Source organism: Trachurus trachurus (assembly GCF_905171665.1).
Source record: "Trachurus trachurus genome assembly, chromosome: 3".
Classification (NCBI taxonomy): Eukaryota; Metazoa; Chordata; class Actinopteri; order Carangiformes; family Carangidae; genus Trachurus; species Trachurus trachurus.
Window position 1 is genome coordinate 39,147,054 of NC_139893.1, and position 23,184 is coordinate 39,170,237.

Here is a 23,184-nt window from a genome sequence, read left to right on the forward strand (position 1 = left end):
GTGCACTTCAGTAATTGACCTTTTAATTGTAGCCACAACCCTGAACACCCAAAATCCACTCTGGCCAAATATACTTTTAAGTTTTTTTTTTCTCTTCCATCTGCTTTTATTTAAAAAAAAAAAATATGAAGGCTAGCTGGTTTTTAATGGCCAGCTTGGACCCAGATGAATAACTGGTCCTTTTGATTAGCCCTCTGCAGCAGAGGTTAGTGAGCGGTTAGGTTGTCCCAGTGGTAGGGGGTCAAGTCTAATGAGAGGCGGATATCGAAATTCGATTAAGGTAAATGAGCCAGGAGCACAACCCCCAGTTTTCAAGGTAATTACTTCCCATTTCCTCCTCTCTTTTTTTCTTTCCTTTTTTAAACCAGCTCAGTGAAACCGTCTACAATGTGAGTGACCCTGCCTTCATTATAAGGGTGGGCAGGACCAGACAAAACACACACACACACACACACACACACACACACACACACACACACACACACACACACACACACACACACACACACACACACACACACACACACACACACACACACACACACACACACACACACAGGAAAACAGACTTTAATTATTGGGGTGAAGAAGACATGGCAGGTGATCAATCTCCATGTCCCCACAGTGTGAGTCTTGTCATTAAAGTCTCAGCGCCGTTCAGAGAGTATCAGGCTGTGGCAGCTCTCTGCAGCCATTAGATCAGAAAATAGATTTGAGCCACACACATGCACGCACACATGCACAGACTCACGCCTCTGGCTCAACTCCAGATCCGATGATAGATGTTTGCCCCACAGGGACAACAGGGGCCACCTATAGCACTGGGTGGCAGCATATGATCCAGTACGTTTATATATTTATAAGTCATAAAGTCATTTAATCAAGCAAAAAAAGACCAGAATTTGGCAGAATCCAGCTGCTCACATGGATTTGATCCTTTTCTACATCTTTTATCATTCTAAATTAAATAATTACACTTGTAGCTGATTGTTGATTGAAGCGATGGAAGCTGTCATCTTAGACTGTAGAAAATTGTTGTGAACATTCCTAGTGATTTTCTGATTTAACAGACTCGATGCAAAACTCGAGAAAGAAAAAAAATATTCTAAAACTGGGAAGAAAATAAAAAAAACCTAATACAAAACAACCAACAAAAGCTTCAGTTTACCTTATGGTTTGCTGGACATATGAAAATAACAAAAGTAAATGAATGCTTAATGCCACAATTTCCTGTTTCCATAATATTACACTTTACCAAACAACATGAGCTACCTGCCTACAACCTGAGCAGGTTGAATGCCCCATGATGCAAACTGGCCTCATGCATCTGCAGTGGTTTGCATATTGCCAGAGGTGATACACAAGTTTGATTTGACAAGTGTCAGGGGTGTTGTCTCATTTCCATGGTTTCAACATACGGCCAGATAGTACTTGGATAATGGTTAACGAGTCAGTTAGAGGCTACGTGCTACTTATCAACCACCCTTTTATACCAGCGGGTCTTGTGCCTATTTGCTGCAATACAGGAGCTCATATTTCCATCTAGTTTGAGTATGTCCACAGCGACACGCACACAGCGGTTTGACTCGTCTGCATCTACACATTTCCTACAAGCACTTAACACCTGTCAGTGCTGCAGCAGGACGAGGCTACACAGAATTATTCGTATATTGTTATTTAGATGGCCTGAAATTTCAGAGCCACTAACGAACAAAGCTTAGCATTAGTGCTGTTTTATTAGAGTCTGTATTAATTAGGAATGCACCGACATTAAGATCGGATATCGGCCCAGATATAGACTAAATAGCTAGATCGACTATCGGATAGTGCGGCTGATCCATGATGTTGATCGGTTCACTTTAATTCTACAGCACGTTTCACAGGTTATAAATTAGGAAAGTCATGTTAAAGTCAGGTCCGATACCTTCACTGTCCTCCACATGGCAAGATGTCCAACAGTGGTATCAGCCGATACACTAAGCCCAGTGGGACTGAAAAAGCTGGATCGATGCATCCCTAGTATTAATAGTTGATTAATGAATTAGTATCAAATCTGCAGTGATTATAACCAATTTTCAATCAAAAATTCCTCCGCGATCGCTGCCATCGGTTGTCTTAATGGGATTATCTTTGGTATTTGGACTGTTGAATCAAAAAACAAGTTGTATGAATAAATCACTTTGCACTTTCTTTTTTTTTAACAGGCAGTTATAGAAAATTGAAAATGCAGATGAACTGATGAAATAAGCATTAGCTCCAGCTCTAAAATGTGATGCTTGTGTTATTTCTGGCTGAACGTGTCCCTCTCTCCCCTTTGAACCAGCAGCAGCAGCAGCAGCCACCACATAGTGTCTACCCGGCCTTCATGGTCAGTGTTCAGGAAGTCACCAGTCACAGAAAACCAGTCTGTTTCTTTTTAAGTGTGCTGCTCGCTTGGCAGTGTGTGTGTGTGTGTGTGTGTGTGTGGCAGTGTTGTGAAAGGAGATGATGCCTGTGGAGGGGGAAGCACGACTTGGGTGTGTTTTTGGATATTTTTGGCATCTTGTCCTTTGTCTGCATTATTCAGTTTTGACAGCACTTCTTTTTTTTTCACATTACAACTAACCTCCAAAGCATTTCCCCTGCGTCTCAATTCGATCCCGTTACTGAAATCAGTCGGGTCTAGTTTTTTTTTAGGACGCGGTGTAGTCTAATCTTTGTCGTGACAACTGAAGAAAATTTGTTGTAAAGCACAGGATAAGGAGGTAATGTGGTGATCATTGCCAGACTTATTAAGCCGGTCTGCCAGCTGGTTTGTGCTGCTGCTGTTGATGCTTGTTCCACCTGACAGTACTGTTCTGCAGGGAGCCAGCTTCGCCTAGTTAACTTTAATTGCCTGTTTCCTGTGGAAGTTGCCTGAGCTGCAGCGGCATTTACACATAATGAAAAAAGATAAGTGTGAAAGGAAGCCAGCTCTTTATCCATGAATATTGAATTGGAAGCAATTTATTTTCAGAAATTTTCCTTCTTTTTCTCCCCCCCCCCCCTTCCTCACACACATACACACACACTCCCACCACCCTCCATAGCCCCAGCCACTCCCTTCCCTCGTCTCTCCTCGCTCCTCTCCTCAGCCATAGCTCGCTAATGAGGCTTCTTGATAATGATCCCTGCACGCTTTTTCTCATTAGGCACACTCAATAGGGACGTCCCTGCCTCAATCCCTCCTGCTCAGTCTCTCTTTCATTCTCTTGTTATTTTCTGATTCCGCCTCCCCCCACCCCCTTCTTTTCTTGTTCTGGCTGCCCCTTTCTCACTTTTTTGCTCGTTTTTTCCCCTTTTCACAACAAATAGGCTGCCGGAGCACACACACCGGTACAATATCGATTAACAATGCCGCCCGTCAGTTGCTTATATCCATTGTGCGATTCCAGGTCCAGCTCCACATAATGAGCTGACTGAATAACGGCCAGCTGCTAACTAGACCTTTAAAATGTGGTGAGCCACTAGATATGCTCTTGTCTTGGTTTTCCATTTTATGTAATGAATGTATGGATGAGGTTATTGAAGTTCTATCTAGTGAGCAGAATAGCAATCATGTTTTTTTTTTCTTTTTTTAGAGAGGCAGTTGATGGATGTGCTAAGTGTTATTTAACCTTGTTTTAAAACACTTGCTTCCCTCTTGCCTGAGTGGTTATTTAACTCCTGTCTATCTACTCACTCCTCTTTGGTTGCCTCTCACACAGACATTTGTGGCCTCTTGGGAGGTGTGTGTGTATCTATGTGTGTGCTCGCTGGTGTTCTCTGTGCTTAACAGCATTTTGCTAGAGGAGTGGGCATGTGTTGCTTGCTTTTCCTATGTTTTGAAAGGTTTAAGTTTTCAAGTATGGACCTCTTGATTGATGGTTAATTTTTGATTTTACTGTCCCAACTATGACTGAAGAAAATGTTGATATCATTTCTGATAACAGTTGTCACACAAATAGTATTAAGTGTTGTAATAAGTGAGCACTGTGTTAGAAAAAACTAAATCTAATCTAAACCCTGGGGCACAACATTGTAGCTCATTCGTACACAAGCTTTTGCACAGAGCTGATACAGTAAACGTGGTGTGGACGTATTAGTCAGTCAACAGAACATGAATCATTCATTTTTAAAATTTCATTCATCAAGCATCAACATGAACATTTCCAGTTTTTCATCATTGTTAATGAAAGACATTAATGTTCAAGTGCTAGCCAAAGAAAACATGATGTATGAAGACATCAGCTTGGCCCAGCAGCACGCTCAGCTTTTCTTAGTGTGTAATTAATCCGATCGATCAGTTGGAATGTTTCAGGTCTACACGGTCTATTTTGGGTCACTAATGTACAACCAAACACAGAGGACCCTGAGAAAACACTGAGATGTTTTTCGATGAGTGAATATGTCATAATGTTTATTCTACTGTTCCAGCTGTCCAGCATTCTGAATCAGATAATAACCGCGCTGTGCATCAACAGCTACGAGCAGAATCTGTTTTTCCCTCAGACAGCGAATGAGCTGGATCAGCATGTTGGCAGTCACCGTCGGTCTGCTATTATGCATAAATGGTTTGGCCTTGAACCGAATGTTGTCAAAGCCAGCTCTAATGCACGAGTAGAGTGCGGTCATTCATGGATTCACTTTCCCAGCCGACCCATTTGTCCTCTGTCTTGTCTCCCGTCTCTCTGCGTTTGTCTACAGCAGCAGCAGCTTCAGGCTCAGCACCTTTCTCACGCGGCCCACGGCCCCCCGGTCCAGCTGCCCCCCCACCCCTCGGGCCTGCAGCCGCCCGGCCTCCCCCCTGTGACAGGCGCTGGCTCCGGCCTGCTGGCCCTGGGCGCTCTGGGCAGCCAGGCCCACCTGCCCGTAAAGGACGAGAAGAACCACCATGACCTGGAGCACCGAGGTGAGGAGCACAGCCTGACACACACACACACACACACCGCCTGCAGCATGTCACTGCTGATGGCTGATTGGAACTGCCAAGGACACACTTTGTAAGGCAGATATACATTTGTGCTAGAAATATGGCACTGTGTTTAAAGGGATAGTTCAACATTTTGGCAAATTGGCCCATTGCCATAATCCCTATAGTCTTAGCAGTAGGTTCGTTACCTTTAATTGTCGGTGAATGTTGTTTTAAGAACGGCGGAGCAGAGCCGTGAGCTGCTCAGAGCTACGCTACGGAGGCTAATGGGATTTCTTGGTTTCCCTCATCACAATCACCTGCACATTCACCACACTATGAGATAATAACGGAACGTTACAAGACTGAGTTGTTTTAGAGGTAAATTCATGCTGATGTGCTTTCCCGTCTGGTGCAGTTTTTCGGCAAGCAGTCTCTGCATTTGCCTCGAAAACTGGTAACGTTCTGTTATTATCTCATAGCGTAGTGAATGTGCAGGTCACAACTTGTCTGTGAGAGCATTGTTGGATTGTGTATTTGATGAGGGAAACCAAGAAATCCCATTAGCCTCCGTAGTGTGAGACCCGTAGCGTAGCTCTGAGCCGCTTGCGGCTCTGCTCCGCAATTACCGACAATTAATGGTAATGAACCCACTTCTAAAACTATCGGATTATGGCAATGGGCCAATTTGCCAAAATGTTGAACTAGCCCTTTAAATCTACGTGTTGATGTACAGAATTACATGAACTCAGACACATGAATCATTTTTAGCAAAACTTTCCCCAGCCTTAAGTAGCCTATACTTCTATTAGGAGACAGCACATAACAAGTTTTGAACATTTGATCTGCCACTGATACGGAGGAAACACATGTTTTTAACACTGGGTTTATAAATAAGAGATGGAACAGAACTGTTCAGGTCACAAAATTACAACCCTCTGTACCTTTGTTTTGTTAAAACTTGAAGTACCATGCTCTAATGAGTCAGCTTTTATATTTGAAAGTTCTAATGCAGCTTTTTTAATGAGTAAAATACTTTATAGATCAATGATAAATCATAATTGATGAGCTGTTAAATTGCCAGGTTGTGAAGAATATCTTTTGCTGGTCAGTTTTAATCTCAGTTGCTTCTATGATGCCATCAGATCCGCAGTTAAATATGTCAATAACCACATATGAAAAATGTTTTCATATGACTAAAGAAGACCTAGAATTAATTATAAAGTGATTGATTGATAGTTTTCTTGTAAGTTCTTGTAATTCATCAAATCCTCAGTTTATGTTAATAAATGGGCTTGGTCCAGGAGTCACAAGCTCTCTGTTAGAAGGTCAGAGGGCACAGAGTCTACCTGATGAACTAAAGATCTGAACATGACTAAATAAATGTCCTGCTGGAGTAGAATAAACACCGGCTCAAGGTTTATTACAACCTGTCAGTGGTGGCTTATAACTGATAAACTGTCAATGTACATAGGCATTGATAAAACAATGTTTATGATCCCTTTAGAAAAGGTTCCCAGATGTTGGTAACAACATGAAAGCACTCCTCTAGTTGAGTAATAACTTTATTGCTGTAATCTGATTGGATTGTGGAGTTGTGGTGTGACCTGTACTAATTTGTGTTTTGCTTTCCTCTCTACTGGCCCCTCATCTTTTCACTCGCCTCTGGCCATTCCTCTGAAAGAACGTGAGTCGAGCACGGTACGTTGACTCTCCATCTCCTGTGTGTCTCTTGACTCTGCCGGTCCCTGGCTGGCTGTGTTTGGTGATTAGGTGTACTTTACATAGACTTAAGCCCACTGTTCAGGGGAAATTCATGCTCCGTGTGTAAGAACATACACATTTTTGTACTCTGGGGGGTATAAGCTGACTGAAATCAAATAATGAAGTCTGGCCAAATAAGCCGGTGCCATCTAATCCAGGTGGAAAATGACTCCAATCACTGGGTGAGGATTAGTAGTCAGCTACCTCCTTTAATTTCAGCACAATTAAAAGCGACTTTGACTCTCCTTCTCTTCTTCCCTTTGCCACTTTAAAGGATTTCTTGTTGCATGTGTCCAAAACCTGACTCCTTTTCATCTTCTTTTATCTACTTTCCCCCTTTTTATTTAGCATCTATCTTTGTATTTTCTGTACTCTCCTCTTATCTCACTCCTTCTCTCCCACTCTGCCTCTCACCGTCTCTATCTCTCTCTTCCTTCTCATGTTCAAGTCCTTGTTTATTGGACTGGCTTAAAGCTCTCAGTTAGCCTGAGCATAACGCTCTGTTGGATCTGCTCGGCCAGATTGAGTTCCCATTGACTGGCCATTCTGAATGGGCCCACTCATGTCTGAAGGGAACCCAAACTCTCCCTCATTTCATATGGTGACGAGCGGCTGCCAACTCCACCTTACCTTATCCCCCCTCCCACCCCACCCTCCTTCTCCTCTGTCCTCTCCAGTGCACACACACACACACACACACTGATGCCGACTCTTCCTGTCCTGTTGTCTCAGGTCATCTGATACCGAGGTTGGAGACAAGTGTGGGGTTATTGAGTCTAAGCAATCCTTTAAAGGTCATGGGCTCAGCCGCGCAGACCAGGCTGTAATGCAGTGAAAGATGTTTGTCCGTCAGACAGCGTCTTCACACCGCGCCAGACGACAGCTCTTCTCGTGGGTTTCTACTCCACAACAGCAGCTGGACACATTTCCATATTCTGACCTCGGGAGAGGGAGGGGGGGGGGGGATGTGGAGACGACAGAAAGCCGCTGGGTTTGGCCCAAACCTCCAGGAAAAGTCCCGACTCCGTGTGGTGGCCAAAGGCGAGGGGGGGAGGGGGTTTCTGAAGGGGCCGGTGTAAGTGTGTGTGTGTGCACGCTATTAACTCCCCGACCACAGCGGGGTTTTTAAATCGTCACTCTGGGCTCAGGAGGTCTTCTTTAACGCCATCCTTTCACTCGCCGTTCAAGCTGTTACCTTCTCCGCTGCTCCTCTTTCTCTTTCCGTCATTTGCAGCCAAGATGTCAGACATCTTCCTCCCCCCCCCCCCACACACACATCTTTCTGTTCTGATGAAGGCTGGGATTTGTTGAGCTGCCCAACATTGTGGGCCAGCCACAGGGTTTGCTGGCCTTCACCCCTCCTCCTCCTCCTCTTCCTCCCCCCTCTGCCTGTTGGGTTGTTTGGCAGTGCCACCCCACCACACCATTGCCCAGACTACAAAAATCCCGTTTGCAGCTTCTGAGAGGGTGCCAGCCTGTCCGGGCATTCTCACTAGTGGGGAGAACTCATTGCCACACTGCTACGCTCTCATTGCTTGCCAAGTTCCTTTCCTGTTTTGCTCTCTTGTCTTTCTTCCTCTTTTTTTTTCTCTCTCTCTCATTTTCTCACTCTGCCTCTTTCATGGCTCTTTTCTCTGCTGGCAACACCCTCTTTGTGTCTTCACATTGCACTCTTGTCCAGGTTCCCTCAATGGCCACTTTCTTTCCTCCCTCTTTCTTTTCTTTTTTTTTATTCTGGTTGATTTTCATGAACTTTGCTGTCAGTCATTTTCTGCTGTTTTGTCATTGACGTGCCACACTGCACACACACACACTAAGAGGCTCTCCACTAGTCATTAACACAGGTTGTACAGTGACAGATCCTGGTCACTTTTGTTTTTATTTGCATGTACTTGCATGTCACCGTGAGAAAAAAAAAGTACAGTCCGGAATGCAAGCCCTGTTTGCTTTGAATTGTTAACGTTGCTCCGAGCGTGTCCGTCCAGGTCAGCCCGGGGATTAAATGTCGGGTTTTGTGTTTATCTGTACACCAAATATCCCGAGCTGCACTCCGCTTCCATCTCACATTCTCTCTTCGCCCTCCACTCAACCTGCTCAACGCACCACCTCGCTGCAAATTAATGCTTTTGTCTCGGAGTGGCTTTTTGTGTTCGCCGGCGTTCTCCGTGTGCGGGGGGGTTTGTTCAGCTGTCTCGTCTCGTTTCCTCCTTGCTCCATTGCCTTGGCGGCGGCAGGGCTAAGCTGTCCCAGAATCCTCTTCCGTCCCCTCTATCCCAAATCAGTCCAGTTCAGTCTGGGAGCATTGTGCGTTTAGCTTTACAGTCAATATTGTCGCTGCTGTGATAAAGGAGAAGGCTCCGAGGCCATGTCTGGACTTAAATGCACCGTTTGACAGTTCCTGGCTTTCCTGCTTTTCTGAGGGTTTGTCATTTGCTGCATTTAATCCCCACAACATTCACTCGATTGTAGGACATATGCTCACATGTCCTCACAGGACTCTTTTTATTTGTCTTAACTTACATCTGCCACACTAACCCAATAGAGAAATGTATTTATTTGCGAGAGCTGCAGCTTGTCACTCCATATCACATCACGATGGGTTAAGACGGAGCAAGGTTCCATTTACAATATTAGCCATGCTCACCTCCTCACATAATAGAGGACTTTACTGCAGCTGTACAACAGTCATGCTCATAGAGGATGGATTGTATCTATGATGCAGATTATTATATGGTTTTCAACAGTTTTCTGAGGATGCCAAGAGTCCAATGTGTAACAGATTTGCAGAGAGGGGGACACTCATTGTGTGGTCTGTTTGCATGTTGTTGTTGTTGGCAGAATAACTCGGTGTCGCCATCAGACAGCCTGCGGGCGGCGAGCGAGAAGCACCGCGGCTCCTCAGACTACAGCCTCGACTCCAAGAAACGCAAAATGGACGAAAAATATGTGAGTGTCTTTTACCGCTTTCTTTGTTTCTAGAGTTTACATCAGTGAGCAGCTTCTCCTGTTGTTGTAGCTTGTTTCTGGTTAACACAGTGTTGACTACAGAGTGTGCCATCGCTGACATCAAAACCCAGAAGTATAGCATTTCCAGTTTCCAGGAAAAGAACGTGAATGGGATTTCTTCATTGTGTTTTGGATTATGGCAGAAAATCAAACACAAGTTTATGATACTTGCAAGTTTTGTTCAGCGAGATAATCTGCACATATGAACCTTTTCTACCGTATATGAAGCTTAAATGCGATGACCAGAAGTAAAAAGCTAACGTTAGGCTTTAACAGACTACTACACGGTCGCATGACTGAAGCTTTCGCTTTATTTTTAAAACATTGTATAATGGGGAAATTGGACTGTTTTTACTTATTGAAGACTCATAAATAACATAAAATAACATCCATAAGACACTCTGGCCTGTTCGGGGGTGATGACGATGTCCCTGACAGGGTTTGTAGAGCAACTTGTCGCCTTTTTTACCACACGTAAAAGCTTCAACAAGTAGTGTATTTACTGACATGTTTTATATCGTAGAACAAAACCTGAAACTCACTTACTGTAAGCTTTTGTTAACCACAGACCTAATTTGAGGTATTTTACCAAAATCCCATTGAAAAAACGTGTTGACTTTTAGACAAGGGAACCGGAAGTGCTAAAAGCGCTAACAGAGTTCTGGGTTTACTGGCAGTCTCTATATTAGGCCACTCTTAAAAATGTCAGCCTTCACGCCAGGAGGTAAATCTAAATAACTACTTTATTACTTAGTTCATTATATCACCACCACCGTTTTATTCATGTTTTATTTTATTGCTCTGTATATTCCTGATAAAATCCAAGAACCATTCAAGACTTTGTAACCATGTGGAAATCACAGTCCACTAAAATGAATTATTACACAGTTTCAGTTCATATGGATGTACAATATTTCACACAAATGCATAAATGCTCTGTACACAGCCGACGTGGGCTCGACATGTTGATGTTCACCTGCTGTAGCCCCGTCAGTGTAAATGAACCCTGCCGTTCTTTTCTTTCAGGACAGTGACGGAGACAAAAGTGACGACTTGGTGGTGGATGTTTCCAATGAGGTAAGACTGCGTCAGAGCCGCTCGGTCACATTCCTGCGTCAACGCTGCGTGGAACCTAAACACAGCTCCCTTTTGTCTTTGTGGGTAGAAACCAGTGTTGACAAATATACTGTCTGCTGTCTATAGTGAGACAAATCCACTGTCACAATATTGGTTGTGTGTGCTCACCTGCTGTATTTTTTATTTTTGCCACTCATGTGTAAAAGTAAGAACAAAGAACTCAAAGAGAAAAGGGAGTGACAGGTGAATGAAAAGTGTGTGAGAGATAGAGAGAGAGAGTATGAGCACGCATGGGTATATTTATCTGTGTTTGCACATGAGGCCCCAGTTTGTTTGACCTACATGTACATGCCAGTGGCTTTCCTCCGGTCTGTTTGCTCAGTCTTTCTTTCTGTCCGTCTCGTTTAACTCGGCAGGACCCGGCCACCCCGCGAGCCAGCCCGGCCCACTCCCCTCCAGAAAACGGCCTGGATAAATCCCGAGTCCTGAAGAAAGACGCCGCCCCCAACAGCCCGGCGTCCGTCGCCTCCTCGGGCAGCACGCCGTCCTCCAAGGCCAAGGACCACGCCCATGTGAGTCTGAGGGACACACCGAAAGGCTAAAGAGGAGGATGGAATAAGGAGGTTACAGTGGAGGGGGTGGGGGTGGGGGGTGGACTGACAGACTAAGGGGCATTTGTCAAGTGAAGTGGGTGTCTGTGTGAAGGACTAATACGCAGGAGGCTTAGCAGTGGGCTGCTATGAGGGGCTTGAAGGGGCAGAGGGTGGATGCACTCTCAGGAAATCAAGCCCTGTGGCTCACTCCTCTCAATCTCCTTTATGGCTTACCCAATAAATGGTCATTTCTTCCTCTGCCCGAGGCCGTAAATAACTCAGAGACACAGCAGCATGGGAACTGCTGTCTGCTCTCCTTGCTGTGTCTCACCCCCCCCCCCCCCCCCCCCTGTTTTCTCTGATACTGAAGCTCTGGCTAACCAGGCCAAAACAGTCCTCCTTCATCGCTTTTACATAAACCATTTCACTAAGGATTAGGATAGATTTATAGTCCACACCACCGCCCCTCACCTCCCGTGACGCCCAGCCTCACCCCCCCTCCCTCATTAGTGTGTGTCACCAGGCTAAACCCCCCACTCCTCCAGCTTGATCTGCAAAGGAAGAATGAGATGGATTAATTATGAGAGGAGTGTTCGGGCCTCCATCTTGCTTGTCTAGCCACTCTTAACAAGCATGACTTCTAAGCAAAGGTTTATGGCCCTATCCCTGCCACAGCCACACACACACATGCTGGCTGTAATGAAGTGTCAGTGTTAGATTGGATTACCTTGAGCCGTCCACTCAGATTGTCACTCTGGATTTCCCTGCCAATGGGGGTATTTTTTGACTCACTGGGGGATTTTCTTACTCTGGCACGGACAGTGTTTCATTTTTGCTGGTGTGTGTGTGTGTGTGTGTGTGTGTGTGTGTGTGTGTGTGTGTGTGTGTGTGTGTGTGTGTGTGTGTGTGTGTGTGTGTGTGTGTGTGTGTGTGTGTGTGTGTGTGTGTGTGTGTGTGTGTGTGTGTGTGTGTGTGTGTGTGTGTGTGTGTGTGTGTGGGGCTGAGAGTCACAGGAAGGGAACTTACATGTTTCAGTAAGAGGATACAAAACAAGGTTGCACACAAAGGTCAAAAGTATCTCTGTTCTTTTAGAACGACAAGTCATCCACACCGAGCCTGAAGTCCAACACACCGACACCGAGGAACGAGGCGCCAACACCAGGAACCAGCACCACTCCAGGCCTGAGGCCTCTGACAATGGGCAAACCACCCGGCATGGAGGCACTGGGTACGCATAGCTAACGCACCTCACAACGGTTTACTGACTGACAGAAAAATAAAAGGGTAATGAATTAATGGTTAGGTATTTTACCAGCAAGAGCAAAACTGCTGCGATCCTAGCCAGCCCATTTTTAAGAAAACAAAGGAGAGCTGGTTGGATAAAATAGACATTATAATAACAATCAATCAATTTGTGCTTTAAAAAAAACTACTCAACCACTTGTGACATTTTATGATCATCTGATTTAATGAAGAAAAAACATCTGCAAATTAACTGAAAAATAATGTAGAGATTGAACGTTCACCTCAACTCATTCTGGAGTTCAGGACAGTTTTCCTCAGCAGATGGAACCAAATACAATGGGAATAATCACCAGTTGCAATTCTGCACTCATGTTAATGATCCATAGTTTAGCATTTCCTCAGCTTAATTGTCGTCTCTGGCTTCTGCACAGTTTCTTTGAAATAACTGAGAATGTTTCTTCTCCTCCAGCTGCCCCTGCTCTCCGTACACCTCTGTCCATTGCGGGCTCCTATGCCACCCCGTTTGCTATGATGGGTCACCACGAGATGAACGGATCCCTGACCAGCCCCGGCGTTTATCCGGGTCTCATTTCACCACAGATGAGCGCCGCAGCCGCCGCCGCCTACGGACGCTCACCAATTGTAACTATGCCAGATTCTATATATATTATTAAAAAAACACATTTTCCACCTACATTCAGCCTCCATCAGCTTGACATGACAAGACTGTGTGAATGATCCACCTCGCCTTTAGGTTGTTAAGTATTTGCAGAATGACTTTGAGAAACTTGAGCAGTCATCCTGCATTTCCATAACTCATCGTGAATATTTCTGCTTGGCTGGCTGCAGCTTGTTGTGTGTACATAATGAGAGAGTACAAAGACAGCCTGGCTCCTTTACTTTGATGTTAGTTAGTTAGCATTCTAAAGGCTTTTTAAAAAAAAAGAGAGACTCGCCCCCAAAATGCATCTCCATGTTTGAAAATCTCCCAGGCTTTCATTAGCATTAGCAAGTGGGATGTTGTAGCCTTGTGCAAAGCTTGCCTGTATGCAACGAGGCTGAATTTGCACCTTTGAAGGGATTTGCCTGGAAACAATAGTTCCTCAGGGTGTTAGCAGCTTAAGTGGAGCATCGTTTTCAATTTGAATATTAGCTTAGTCTAATTTATCTTTGCAGGTTATCTGCTGTTTAACACTTCCCTGTTTTTGCTCGTGTAGGCGGGGTTTGACCCTCATCCCCACATGAGAGCTCCAGGCCTGCCAGCCAGCCTCACCTCCATCTCTGGTGGAAAACCGTGAGTATCTGTGTTTTATGGCGCTTTTCCACTACACTTTCACGGCACGGAACGGCTCGGCGATCGCGGGGCCACATTGTCCGTCTCTCTTTTTTCGATCCGCTCGTCAGCTCCAAACTCACTGGTCTGCACCTCGTTAACAGACCACGGTGTGGTTTTACACAGCATCATTTGACTCAGGTGAAGGAATAACAACAGTCTGGATACAGGATCAGCGGGCGCTGTTGCCGCTCTGTTTTTGAAATTTACGGGTTTGATTCTCATGCCGGACGTAGCGCTCTCGACGACGCTCTGTCCAATCCGTGGAAGGCAGTCGGCTGACGTCACGTTATAGTATCGCTTCAACTCGCTTTTTTTTTTTTCGCAGAGGAGGTACTAAAAATGGTACCTGGTACCAGGGACTAGGGCTAGTGGAAAAGCAAAAAAAGCGGGCTGTGCCGTGCCGCGCCGTGCCGCGCCATTAGTTGGATCCAGGCCACATCTCTTTGTTTTAAAGGGATAGTTCAACATTTTGCCTATTGCAATAATCCCTATAGTCATAGACGTTTACGTTCATTACCTTTAATTATTGGTGCATGTTGTTTTGAGATCTGCGGGGCAGAGCGAGCTGCTCAGTGAACACAATGGAGGTGAATGGTACAGGTCCCCTGTCCCTCATCAAACTCATCAAATACACAATCCAAGAACTCCAAAACGCTCTGGTGGACAAGTTGTGACCTGCACATTCACAACGCTATGAGATAATAAAGGAACGCTATGAGACAGAGTTGTTTTTCAAGGCAAATGCAAAGCCGGAACTACATTTGTTTCATGTGTTGTAATGTTACATAATTATCTCACAGCGTGGTGAATGTGCAGGTCACAACTTGTCGACCAGAGCATTTTGGAGTTGTTGGATTGTGTACTTGCTGAGTTTGATGAGGAACAGGGGACCTGTACCATTCACCTCTATTGTGTTCACTGAGCAGCTCGCTCTGCCCCGCAGATCTCAAAACAACATGCACGGATAATTAAAGGTAATGAACCCACCCCTATGACTATAGGAATTATGGCAATGTTGAACTATCCCTTTAATTAGTTTTTATTAACAGATGTCACACGCCGAGCTCATACTGACCGTCTCTCTCCTCCTCCTCCGTCCTCTGCAGAGCTTATTCTTTTCATGTGAGTGCAGATGGTCAGATGCAGCCCGTGCCCTTCCCTCCAGATGCGCTGGTGGGCCCGGGCATCCCGCGCCACGCCCGCCAGATCAACACGCTGAGCCACGGGGAAGTGGTGTGCGCCGTCACCATCAGCAACCCCACGCGTCACGTCTACACCGGCGGCAAGGGCTGTGTCAAGATCTGGGACATCAGCCAACCGGGCAGCAAGAGCCCCGTGTCCCAACTGGACTGTCTGGTAACTACATGTTTGTTTCAACTCACGGCAGGAAGGAGGGAACTAGAAATGTGTTTACCCGTGTGTTTTATATGTGTGTGTATTACTGCAGATGTTTCAAATCAGTAACAAGGCTTCCAACCAGAACAGAGACACACTGTACTCATGTTTCATGAGGTTACTGAGATCAGATTTTCTGTAGCATCAAATGTAGCCTGACTCCACAGCCCACCATAGATTTCCTCCAGATCCCAGCAGACAGAGATGTGAATAATTCAGCAAAGTGTCTCACTGCTGTGCTGAAATAATCCTTAGTGAGAGAAAAAAAAAAAAAAGCCTGCTGAGTAATGATACTCTGATTGGCCAACCCTGTCTGCCATTACCCAGCTCATTACTTCCTCCCAACTGCCTCCCATTTCTCATTTTGATACTGCGGCTTCACGCTGCTCCACTCATATGGCCTCCAACACCCTTAAGGTGCGTCCAGAGTGCAATTGGGTCTTATAAAGCCATCAGGGTGCTGTTTTAATTCGACCGAGGGCTTTCACAGTCCTATTGATCTCTGTCTTCCTGCTCTCCTAGAGCTTGGCCAACAAGTGCAGCCCCACTCTCTCTCTCTGTCTCTCTTGTTAAAGCTGACACTCTTATCTTCACTATGACATGAAGGAGTTAGCTGCTTTCTGAAAACTTCACCTGTCAAAGAAAAGCTCTTTTCCAGTTGAAGGTTGGATGGTCTTGATGTGGATATACTGTATATATGGGTCAGTGACAAATAAATAAATGAAAATTAATAAGTAAAAAAAAAAGTGTTTTAAAAGCATCAGATTTGTTGAAATGTACATTTTTGTTTTCATGTTGGTTTTATGTCGTTTGAAATGACATTTTTAACCTTTTTTTTTTAAACAAAAGTAAGACTGAAACTGAATATTTTATATGTTTATAACATTGATTTTTTCTTAGTTTCTATACTTTGATTTTAATGCATTTTAGCAACACTGGGCAGGACATGTTCTAAAAACAAATAGCTTTTATTCAAAATAATGTGTGACAAATATTGTAAAATAGTGTTGCATTGCAAAAGTGAATTACATTTATTCCACATTTCAGTCCAGATTTATTTTCCTGTCTATAGTCTAAAAAAAATAATACTGGTTCCACCACCTGACAGTGGGTTGCATCAGGTCATTGACCCATATACTGTTTCTGTTCATGCAGCAGTTTGACATGTTGAATGAAACCACACACATTGTTAAGATGCTCTGCTCTGGTCTGTGCTCCAGAACAGAGACAATTACATCCGCTCCTGCAAGCTGCTGCCTGACGGCCGCACCCTGATAGTGGGCGGGGAGGCCAGCACGCTGACCATCTGGGACCTGGCCTCGCAGACGCCCCGCATCAAGGCCGAGCTCACCTCCTCGGCTCCGGCCTGCTACGCGCTGGCCATCAGCCCCGACGCCAAGGTCTGCTTCTCCTGCTGCTCGGACGGAAACATCGCGGTGTGGGACCTCCACAACCAGACCCTGGTCAGGTCAGTACGGCGGCTCAGGAGGATGGAGTTGTATGGAAGTGGCAAACCTCTAGCACTTTGAATTCTTTAATACACACAGTCACTGTGATTGAGGAATACAAATGTGTGACCACCAACATAACACAAGACCCTCTCATTGTTGGAGTTTGGGAGGGCTTTCGGTTTGCTCTTTGGCTGACTTGATCTTTTTTGCTCTGGTGTTGCTTCAGGCAGTTCCAGGGCCACACAGACGGAGCCAGCTGCATCGACATCTCCCACGACGGGACCAAGCTGTGGACCGGGGGGCTCGACAACACCGTCCGCTCGTGGGATTTGAGGGAGGGGCGACAGCTCCAGCAACACGACTTTACCTCACAGGTAGAGAAAAACAAATCCGCCCCACCTCAAAGTCAACTACTACATCTTTCACATTGATTCCAGATGTAGAAGCCACATCAGTAACAGTAGTGGAGATGATGCAGAATTGTTGATGAGTTGTGAGTGTTGACGACTCAACTGCTCCCTGTCACAGATCTTCTCGCTGGGCTACTGCCCCACCGGGGAATGGCTGGCTGTGGGCATGGAGAGCAGCAACGTGGAGGTGCTTCACCACACCAAGCCCGACAAGTACCAGCTGCACCTGCACGAAAGCTGTGTCCTCTCACTGAAGTTCGCCTACTGTGGTAAGTGGCCTCGCACACAGATACACAGATAAGCTGTTTAGCATAAAGGAGATAAAAGGTTTCTTCTTGGATGACGTCTGATGATGCTGTGATTTTGTTTTTGATACATCAGGCAAAGGTTTTACCTGGACCAATTCTGATTTTCAGAACGTGCGTTGTTCCCAGAGTTAGTTTTAGACCTTGAGGTCATGAACATTTACTCACCTGCAGGATGTTGTGTGAAAAATAAATCTTGCATTTCTAATTTTCAAATATATAGTATATAAAAAAAACATTAAAAAATAAGTTTTCCGATTCAATTCGATCTTCATTTCTTGGATCGATCTCTTAATGTTTCCTCTGTTAGATCTGCGCAAACGTGTTCCTCACTCAAGAGTTGCACTGTTTGCTTCTATAGTGGGTCAAATTAAATAAATGTGCATGAATGTAACTGCTTTTGGGTCAATTCTTAACAGAGATATTTTTGATAATGCAACAGGTTGAGTTTCATCTTTCTCAGTTCTGTGAAAATGTCTTTCATAACTGAGCAAAATTGGTGATAAAACTGAAATCTGTCTAAATGAATCGATATCGAATCGGATTGGAAATCGAATTGAATCGGGACCGTGTGAATCGGAATGGAATTGACTCGGTAAAGCAGTAGTGATACCCAGCTCTAATATACGTATATACAATATTTTATTTCATCTGTCTAAATAGTCCACAATAAAGGAACAAGGAGGCTGCTACTCCACAAACATGCTCATTAGAGAAATTAGTCATTGCCTGTTGAGCTCAGATCCCTCTGCCTGTCGGGCAGACCAGCTGGTTTCAGGTTTATGGCTCTGACAAATGAAGTTTTACAGTCGCCTCACTGACATATTTCCAGAAATGTCCTGTTTCATTTCCCATCACAAACCCCCCACAGCACAGTCCCCTATCTCTGCCACCACAGAACGGCTTCATTCAAATGATGCTTGCAATTTCAGAGCTCTCGCTGTCACTAATTGAATCATTAGCCAACTAGTCAGTTGGGTAATTAATCAGAGGGTGATTTAAATAATTATCAGAGTGGAAATGTGAGTCTCCTTCATTATGTGCTTTTTATGATTGTTTATATAATAGCATTTTCCCCTATTAGGTTTTTATGGTCATTGATAAGCCGCCTACAGAGTCACATGTTACAGTCACAGTAAATAGTAAATCTCTCCTCAAAGCCTAGAGGAAACGAGACGGTGGTGAGCAGGTTTGTGAGGACAAACAAGAGCGTGTGTGTTGAGCACACATCCCTTTAGATTATGTTCTCAAGACGTCTGTTTCTGTGTTTGCAGGTAAATGGTTTGTGAGCACAGGGAAGGACAACCTGCTGAACGCATGGAGAACTCCTTATGGCGCCAGCATATTCCAGGTAACTGAGAGAATCACAGACGCACAATTAAACTCAAGGGTATAAAAGAACGTTACATTACTGTCAGATGACGACGTTTTTGTCGTGCTCAGATTCTATTGTTCTTTAACTGTAATTCAACACTGTCATGATTATGTGGGACAAACAGAGCTCAGCTTTAGGTCTATCTACAAGCTTTTCAGATGCATCTGAGCACTGGAATCATCATCTCAGGGAAGAAACTAGTCATTGACCATCTTTGATATCTTTTTTTCCATTAAGAAAAAAAAAACAGTCTAGTTCCAGCCCCTCAGATGAGAGGTTGCTTGTCTCAGATAGTTGATGAACAATGGAATGAACAAACAATTGACTAACAGTTGATTGACTAAGTAGCAGCACTTGTTGGTTAGTAAGGCTCCTGCTGAAGGAAAACAAGTATGTAATAACCACAAACAGATAAAAGCTGTGCTCCCTCCCTGTGTAATAATAGAATTGTATGAAATATGAATAACTTGAAACGCTGAATGACTTTTTTTTGCCTCGGCAGTCGAAGGAGTCGTCCTCCGTCCTGAGCTGTGACATCTCAGCAGATGACAAATACATCGTGACAGGATCCGGTGACAAGAAGGCCACTGTCTACGAGGTCATCTACTGAGGAGAAAGCAGCGTGCCGCTCTGCTTCAGCACTTCTACTGAGATGACTTTTACGTTTTCACCCTGACCATCCAACGACAGGCTGAGATGAACTAAGGAACTTAACCAAGGGATCTGTTGGACTAAGGATACACATGCTGGAAAGACGTTTTTTTTTTGTCCTTTGCTTTTGGAGGGTTTATTTTTGGGTTGCACATTTTTTATTTTGTATCTTCAGATTTTTTTTTTCTTCTACTGAGGACATTTGGGTGTAACCCTGTGGAGCAGCGCTTCATTTCTAAGAACCTTGTTCCCCAGACATCTTGTGAAAAGTGTAAATACCGGATTAAATAAAAGACATTTTATATATATTATAAAAAATATATATATTTTCATGTCCTGGGTGTACTTGTGATGATTTTTTTGGCCCACTCTCTCTTATGCCATGATATACATGAGTGGGAGAGCAGAACATAGATTAGAACTTTTTAACAATGTTACTCTTTGATTTTCTTAAAGCACATTCTCCGGGCTGACCTTTTCAAACAGAGGAGCATGGAACTTGTAAACCAGGACTTTCTGTGGAGATTTAAAAATGGCCTTTTGTCACAGTGCTCTTACTGGACGATGGAAACGTGGTCTAATCTCTGACATGGAGCACTCCGACTCAGGCAGAGCCTCTGCTGGTTTGGACCACTGTGGGACCGAGTGGGACACTATGATTCAGGAAAAGACATGGATGTAAATTTAATTCATATATAAAAAAAAAACCCTTTTTAAAGTGTACTGCTCTGTCTGTGCTATCTTTCTCTGTTTGTTTTACCTTGTTAGATTACGGGAGATAGGGAACGTTTAATGTTTAGCCTAACCCTTGGACCTCAGTTGGCAGCAGAAGCACTGCAGCAGGCACAAACTGAACGACAATGTGCTTTTTGCTAACTTGACGTAATATGGATGTTGAATTGCACCATTGATTTCTTGGCTACAGACTAAACTCAAACAGTCCAATCTGCACTATTGGAATCCTTGTGCCCTTGGTCTTATCAATATTCCTGGAATATGTTTGGTTGACCGTGGCGAGTAGGTGGAGAGACATTTGACCTGATTAAGTGCAAAGACTGGTCTGTCTTTATAAAAATGTTCAGTGCCTGTAAATGCTCACGATGACGGAGGGAACGGCACGGAAATGTGAAGACAAAAAAACACACAAATTGGTAAAAATCAAGTGTCTCCGATGCTGACGACAGTGAATAATTGTGGTTTCTACACTGTGCTCCTGATCCTGTCAGCATTTCCCTCAAGAAAACAAAAGGGGCAACATGTGCAAAGTCCCTCTGAGTCACACCAAAGTATGTAGCAAATGCTGTCAGCACTGAAAAGAAATGTACAGTTGTTAATAAATCAATAAAACTGTTTTTGTAGAATGGCCCATTTCCTTGTGATTGACCCACTAACATCTGGTGTCGCTTAGAAATTACAGATGTTCTTTGAGTCACAGAAACTTAATGTTCTACTTGAAGGAATGAGATGAGAAGGTTGATCACACATCTCTACTGTGAAGACAAAGCTACAACCAGAAGACACTCCTTGCTCACATGCACATGGTGGGGGTTTTAATAATCTGATTTCAGGGGTTTTGACATTTTAATCTCCATAGAAGGAAATCATCAGACAGGAATGTGAATACATAATTGGGAAAATATCAGCATTTACAAAAAAATCTTTACCACCAGTTCTAATTTTGTTTAAAAAAAAAAGCTAAATGTTAATTAATCTTTTCAAACTTCATTTTGATTAAAATTTGCCACACACATCCTAATATCAGCGTATCTGCGCTGAGTTCAGGAGTTACAAAGTAAACCAATATTTGAGGATTAAAAAAGAGCTCGGCTTGCATTTGTCTGATGGTTTTAGTTCACCGTGCTGTGTTTGCCTTTGTGAAATCTTGTTGGGCGTCTTTCCCGAGTTTAATGCTGATCTGTTTAAAGAGGAAAACACAATATGAGAGATATTAATGGAGCTCAGACGCCGAGATGGATTGAAACCTGAGCTTTTCTTTCAGTTCTACACAGAGAGAGTTTCCCCACTGGCAGAGTGAGCATCACATGACTGATGGGTTTAAACATGTTGATTTTAAGCTCCAAGATCTGTGACAATAGATAGGAAGTTTCTGTATGTGTTATACAGATACATCCTCATGGTCTGATGTGAAGATCATCTGTTAGTGTAATGATTTATTGAGCTGAACCAATGAATCCAATAGTACCCCATTTTTGTAAATAGGGCAAAAGTTACCGGTACATGTATTACACTGCAAAAACTCAATATCTTTCCGAGAATATTTGTCTTATTTCTTGTCAAAATGTCATGACTAATGTCAAAACTAATCTCTTTACACTTAAAATAAGACTCATCACCTAAAAATGAATGTGTTTTTACATAATTTTCACTTGTTTCAAACAAATTTTCACTTGAAATAAGTAGAAAAATCTGCCAGTGAAAGCAAGTTTTTTGTGCTTATAAAAAGGAAGAAAAACTTGATCCACTATCAGATAAATAGACTTGAAAGAAGTAAAAAGTGTCTAAAAACAAGCTACTTTTTATGTATAACTATGTATATGTATAAATATACTTATTTTAGGTATAATGAGATTTGTTTTGACTAGAAATAAGACAAATATTCTTGGTAAGATTTTGAGTTTTTGCAGTGTACCCTTAAAACTTCACATTCAGTGCCAAGTTTCAGCACTTTTCTATCATATGCTTCTATTGGGCTGTAACTGACTCCAATAGCAGGAGAAGAAGGTTGTGAATTGTGTACAGTCATTTCTGCTTGTCTATTTGCTGCAGGTGGCGTATTTATTTTATTCTAATTTCAAATATCAGTAGACTTTTCCCAGTAACTTAATAAGTTTACTTTGGCATGGGTTTAAGTATCCTGTTGGTCTTGTGTCATAGCAGCACCGTAAGAGACTCCCCATTTACCCACCAGTGTCAATACTCACCCAAATGTTACTGCAGGTGTCATTCCTCGGAAATGGGAACAGTTAAATGTCATGGTGGTGACACACAGACTTCTAATTCATTTGTGACTGCACACACTGATCTGAAGCAAGTGAAGTGTGACAGAGAGAGAGAGAGAGAGAGAGAGAGAGGAGCTCTAACATGAAGTAAAAAGGTGTGAGAGAGAGAGAGAGAGACGGAGACGGTTGTAGTGAGTTAATGGCTTTGTTTCCAGATGGGATGGTTTGTGGTTTCAGGCCTGCTGACAGCAGTAATGGTGGGAGGGATGAGACACAGCTCAGGATCAGAGTGGCTTGCCAAACCACACACATGCAAACACACACACACACGTACGCACGCACGCACTCACACACATAGAGACACACACCAAGTGGCTGCTCTGTTGCTTCAGAATCACAGAAACAGCAGAGACACATTCAGCCACACTCATATTTCACACACACCCACACACGACTTAGAAAAAGACAAACTACTTTGGGAATTTGTGGCTTAGCGCTCGGCAATGCCTTGATTGGCGTGGTATTCATTTGTGAGAAAATGAAACTTTTTTTTTTACTTTGGTACGTATTGTGTCAAGGACGGGCTTCCATACAACTCACCATATATGCTATTAATGTCAACGTCCTTGAATCCTGTTTTCCTGACTCACCGCTCTGAACAGTTGCCATGTCGTTTCCTTCTCTGCTCTCTTTCTTCCTCTCCCACG

The 23,184-nt window shown here is 43.8% G+C and overlaps 1 protein-coding gene across 5 annotated transcripts in view; it reads left to right on the forward strand.

The window, feature by feature from the left end:
* Positions 1-20,859, forward strand: part of tle3b (TLE family member 3, transcriptional corepressor b) — a 34,686-nt gene extending 13,827 nt beyond the window's left edge. Inside the window, exons 8-22 of one of the 5 annotated variants that reach the window (XM_084001739.1) lie at positions 2,327-2,368; positions 4,705-4,909; positions 6,594-6,610; positions 9,512-9,619; positions 10,706-10,756; positions 11,173-11,328; positions 12,442-12,577; positions 13,064-13,236; positions 13,812-13,888; positions 15,037-15,286; positions 16,546-16,793; positions 17,003-17,150; positions 17,305-17,455; positions 18,766-18,842; positions 19,369-20,859. In XM_084001739.1, coding sequence (XP_083857865.1) covers positions 2,327-2,368; positions 4,705-4,909; positions 6,594-6,610; positions 9,512-9,619; positions 10,706-10,756; positions 11,173-11,328; positions 12,442-12,577; positions 13,064-13,236; positions 13,812-13,888; positions 15,037-15,286; positions 16,546-16,793; positions 17,003-17,150; positions 17,305-17,455; positions 18,766-18,842; positions 19,369-19,476 — 1,947 coding nt within the window. In that variant the 3' untranslated portion in view covers positions 19,477-20,859. Of the gene's footprint in view, positions 1-2,326; positions 2,369-4,704; positions 4,910-6,550; positions 6,611-9,511; positions 9,620-10,705; positions 10,757-11,172; positions 11,329-12,441; positions 12,578-13,063; positions 13,237-13,811; positions 13,889-15,036; positions 15,287-16,545; positions 16,794-17,002; positions 17,151-17,304; positions 17,456-18,765; positions 18,843-19,368 lie in introns of all 5 variants that reach the window. The other 4 variants (XM_084001737.1, XM_084001741.1, XM_084001738.1 and 1 more) reach the window with 4 other exon arrangements.
* The last annotated feature ends 2,325 nt before the right edge of the window (positions 20,860-23,184 follow it).